This window comes from Haplochromis burtoni, unplaced genomic scaffold (genome assembly GCF_018398535.1).
Source record: "Haplochromis burtoni strain Fernald_Lab_line unplaced genomic scaffold, NCSU_Asbu1 Contig_477, whole genome shotgun sequence".
In the NCBI taxonomy this organism is placed as follows: domain Eukaryota; kingdom Metazoa; phylum Chordata; class Actinopteri; order Cichliformes; family Cichlidae; genus Haplochromis; species Haplochromis burtoni.
In genome coordinates, this window is record NW_024582838.1 from 415320 (window position 1) to 420454 (window position 5135).

At 41.7% G+C, this 5135-nt stretch overlaps 1 protein-coding gene across 1 annotated transcript in view; it reads right to left on the reverse strand.

Moving 5' to 3' along the window:
• Window positions 1–1986: 1986 nt before the first annotated feature.
• The window catches only part of LOC102314037 (leucine-rich repeat serine/threonine-protein kinase 1), a gene marked incomplete at its 5' end in the record, with an annotated part of 21445 nt that continues 18296 nt past the window's right edge, over window positions 1987–5135 (reverse strand). The window contains 2 exon segments of the mRNA XM_005946238.3: window positions 1987–3541; window positions 4132–4233. Of these exon segments, the coding sequence (XP_005946300.2) occupies window positions 3364–3541; window positions 4132–4233 (280 nt within the window).

Consider the following 5135-nt stretch of genomic DNA (forward strand, 5'->3'; position numbering starts at 1 on the left):
ACAGAGCCCTGATCCCAACATCATTGAGTGTGTCTGGGATTACATGAAGAGACAGAAGGATGTGAGGAAGCCTGCATCCACAGATCTGTGGTTAACAACCGACCAGCCGAGTTCCTTCAAAAACTCTGCCTTCAAAACAGCATCAATTCTTCTAGGTACACTTGCAAAGGGTGGTCACACCAAATACTGACTAGATTTAGATTTCTCTTTTGTTCCTTCACTTCATTTTGTTGATTGATGAAAATAAATGATAAACACTTCCATTTTTCAAAGCATTCTTTGCTTAAAGTTCTTCTCACCTGCCTAAAACCTTTGCACAGTACAGTAGGTTCTTGCCCATGGATACTATACGTATGTAAATCTAGATGGCCAGCAGTGGCAAGAATTAGTCTTGTGAGGCTATGAGACCATGGCTGCTCTCGGCATTTTGCCCAAAATGAGAGCACCCAAGGAGTATGAGTTATTCATGAGGTTGAGAGGTACCGGCCATATATAATCAGGCTCACCTCAACGCACGACTTGGATTCTGAAACCAGTCTCCTGTCTCAGTCTGGAGTTGCTTGGCGAGAGGTAGCGGGCGTCCTAATATCCTAGTATCCCCTCAGCTTGCTGCCTGCACATTGGGGTTTCTCCCGGTGAACGAGAGGGTTTGTTACCTGCTCCTTCAGGTCAGTGAACGGGTCCCGATTGTCCTCTGTGCCTATACGCCCCCAGCCTTCTTGGGGTCCCTGGGTGGGGTGTGTGAGGGTGCTCCACCTGGGGACTCTGTTGTCCTACTGGAAGACTTCAACACTCATCTGGGCAATGACAGTGAGACCACGAGGGAGTTTCTTACTTAGTTTCTAAAAATAAAATTGTTACTAGGCTAAAATATAACACTAAAACATTTGGAGGTGTAATGACAGCCCTTTTTAGCTGTGAAATCTTGTTTCAAGCTCTCCCAGTAACATCTGACACACTCAGACTTCTGTTGTATACAGATTCAAACACGAGGAGTATGGTGGCACAGTGGTTAGCACTGTTGTGTCAGAGCAAGAAAGTCCTGAGCTAGAATCCAGCATCGGGGCGAGACCTAAGGGTCACATGTGGTGTAGCACACACGATCAATAGTGCAAGCCATACATAAGCTAAGATTAGAAAAAAGAAAAGGGGGGAAAAACATGCGTCAAACATCTATTTCACAAGCAACTATTTACAGTCACCAGGGTCTCCAAGGCCAAAAATAAACAGAAATCCCACTCTTCCTGGAAATAAAAGAAATCCTTACACTCTAGAGCAAAACCATCCATCCAAAAGCAAGTCTCGTTCCCGGTGGGCTCCGCCAGAGTGAAACCAAGACAGAAAAATACCAGATGGTATCATGTGCCCATACTTTATAATTCCATCAATTTGAACAAAATCCTCAAGACCATTCACTGAATGCAGCCCCAACTATCAGTCTCCATTGTGTTTCACAGATGGCTGCAGACGCTCATTACCTCTCTTTTGATGGTGAGTTCAACCAAAAATTTCAAATTGCTTGATATGAACTGTTGCTACTTTAAGCCTAGCCACTTCCTGTTTGCTTTTCTCCCAGTTCCTTACCCTTATCAGCTTCTTCACACCTACTCTTCCACTGAGAGCTTTTCTGAAGAGCCTTTGGAAATAGCTGAAGGGCTGGATTTTCTTTTATCCTATTTCTTGAGAACATGACTTCCATCTACTGGAATACTGGATACTGCTAATATGCTGTAAATAGTTTTTGGACCTGTCACTTCTTTTGTCCCGGTGTCCTCAGTTTAAGGTCGCATTGCACGCCATAATGAGCCGAGGTTTATAACAGCCAGGTAATATGCTTTACACATCAAAGTCATCCAGACCTGCAGCCTTTCGCTCCTTGAGCTTCCACAGCTCACTCCTCAGCTGAAGTGTTGAAAGCAACAGTATGGTGGGGGAGAGTACACACTCGAACGCTTGGCCTTTGTAAATAAATGGTAACTTAATAACTAATTATTCTGTTATTTATTTGTTGACAATAAAATGAAAAAAGAATGAATTATGTACAGCTGATAAGATAACAATTACATCCTGATGAGATAAGAACATTTTTTGTATTAAGGCAATTAAAAAGAAAAAAAGCACAACAAGCATCTGTTGTCTGCATAATGTGAGGCTGGTCACACAACATAAGATTATTAAAATATGACCCCAGAACATTACATATACATGCAGTGTGCAGGTAAAACGTTTACAGTGAACATATTTTAATCAGAACACAAATAGTTCCCTGAACCTATGAGTGAACAAACTTAAATAATTACAAATACCACCCTCCCAAATGGTACATGAATGTGAGGACTTTCTTGGCCTTTCACACTGGGACATTTGCTCTTTACCTCTAATATTGCCATGACCATTGCTAGAGTACACCTTGTGCTTATCTCTGAAATACTAATAGTTTTGGCAAAACAACAGTACTGGACATTCTGGGAAAGAAAGTCGGTCCTGTGAGTCTCTTGTGCAACTGAGTGTAATTTGAACCCTGTGAAGGCCAGTAACAACAAAAGCTGCTACTTATTAGGGAGGTGAACTGTTGAAGATGCTGAATCCTTTCTGGTGTTTTACAGATCACAATAGAGAAGCAGCGAGGACCACAGAGCTTCATTTACACAAAATGTTTTATGTGTAAGAATCTGATAAAACATTTTCATGGTGAAGACTGAGAAACTTCCATAATAATGTTGCACATTCGCGGATGTTAGTTTGCTGTTTACAGTTTGAGCTGCAGCTTGCATCCAGGTTCACGTGGCACCGTTTAAAACAAAACTGAAGAAATTTAGCAAATATAGACTTAAACTATAACAGCCAGCAACACATTTACGACTTGCTGTCTGCTTACAGCAACACAGAGTTGGAACAACAGCACCTTCTTAAATCACTTAATTTAAATAATCGGTGTCTGTTGTTTCAGAGTCTCCCAGCACTGTGTCACCTCCAGAACGTATACTGAGCTTTAGGAAGACTTAAACAGGCTAAGAAACAATGATGGGGTACAGTCAGCATCAAACACCTCACAACATACTCAACCACATCTTGAACTGAATCACAGCCATCAACCAAAGTTTATTCTGTGATTCAGCTTCATGGTTTTTATATTTTCGCAGAATTTTTCTGGTTTAAAGTTATGATTGTACTGAAGTATTCAGTGGTGTCCAGCTTCAAGATCATCCCTCATTGGAGACCCGGTTTGCCTCACAGGTTGCCCTGATGTCAGTGCTCCACAACCCCCAACTCTGAACACTGGCAGTCTGTCAGGGTGCATTCCCCTTGGCTCAGCTGCCATACAGAGATTGGATTATGCACCTTGCTGTTGCAACAAAACGACTACTTTCTTTTCCTCATGTTGGTCTCCAAGTGGCCCAGCTTCTCATAGGACTGGTAGAAGACTTCCAGCTCCGAGCAGCCCCAGGCCCTCCAGACACACAGGCACCACTCCATGTTTTCCTTCTGAAAACCACATACGACTGTGTCCTTCGCCACTAGCGCTGCTTCCCTCAGGATTCTGAGAGGAAGAGAGAGAAGAGGAAGTGACACAGTGTACAGTGTGTGGGACGGGAGATGAAGTCATTTATTTGACCTGCTACTGAACTTTAAGTGTTCATATTCAGATTCAAGCTCCACAGATCAAGATTGCGCTTGCTTTGTTTTAATACACTTCCCATACTTTCATTATCTGCCATATTTGGTTTGTGAAGCAGCTCATAAGTTGGCTGCATGAAAGCCTTCTTGTAAAGCTATAATATAACTTTGCTTCTAAGGCTGATAAACCTTTTTTGACTGGTTGAGAGATGTAATCCAGATTACACATTTGACAAAGCTGAAAGATAACCGGTAGGTTCAATTCAATTTTATTTATATAGCGCCAAATCACAACAAAAGTCTCCTTCATAGATAACAGTTTAATGAACAGAATGTATTCATCAGTAATCAGTGAGACAAAATATTGTGTCAATGAATGGATTTCTAAGACTGGTTTAACCACGTTTGGCAGAAAAGAGCTATGTATCTGAAAAAAGAATAAACTAGTTAAAAAGCAAATAATACAAAGCTTTACATTTCCCATCATGTCTGGTGAAGAAGAAATGAGCTCACCCCAAATACGAACATCCAGGCGGAGTGAGGACAGCAATGACGCGGCCCTGTAGCTGATTAGCAAGTGGCTGTATTTCGATGACCATCACATCACCTCCACGCCTGCCAAACAACACACACATAGCACCCAATACATTTAGCAAAGCCTGTGTACTGTATGTCACTGAAATATAACACTTTGCTATGTTGCTGGAGAAGGTTGTACCGGGTGCTAGAAGTTCAAACCACAATTCCTAATTTAAAGATACGAACAATAGGTGGAACTATGCCTAACCGATCAAACTTGCTATGAAACAGTTTGATATGACCACGGCATTTAACATAGTTGTTAAAGGATAGCTCACCTTTGAATTCAAATACTCCTAATTATGGCTTTTTTTGGGATACATACCAATCAGCTGCAAATTAAATGTGAATTAAAATGAAAACCACGGACAAGTGACGTCAATACACTCATCATCATGTTTCCTCAGTGTTACATTGTTGCCACAGTGGCAGTAGCTTCTCAAAGCAGGATAATATCCTCAAACACATATCACCAGCAGCTCAGAGGCCTGGCTTATCCAAGTGGGCATTCAGTCTACAATAAGCCCAAAATGGAGGTCCCACAACATGACTCATAGGATCCAGATGTGCCAAACACCAAGTGACGTAGTGGATGTAGGACATCCTGAAAGGTCCTACATCCATCCTCTGAAAGCTCTATGCCATTCTGTCAGCACAAGGGGGACCTCCAAAAATCACACAGGTGTGTGTAATATTGTTGTTGATTTGTATAGGCATTATAAGCTGCTGCAGAAGATGATCCACAACTTTAAACACATAATCTAGCTTCCCCTTTTGGGGAGCAGTTAACATTGTCATTCAATATTCCCTCCTGAGTTGAGCTCCATATTTTCTTGATGTATTTAAGTAATTTCAGAAGTTGGATGATTTTCTCTTTGACAAAAGTTGAATTTTTTGTGCCACTTCTAGTTCCAGCTCGCACTGGAACGGTTCGCAGC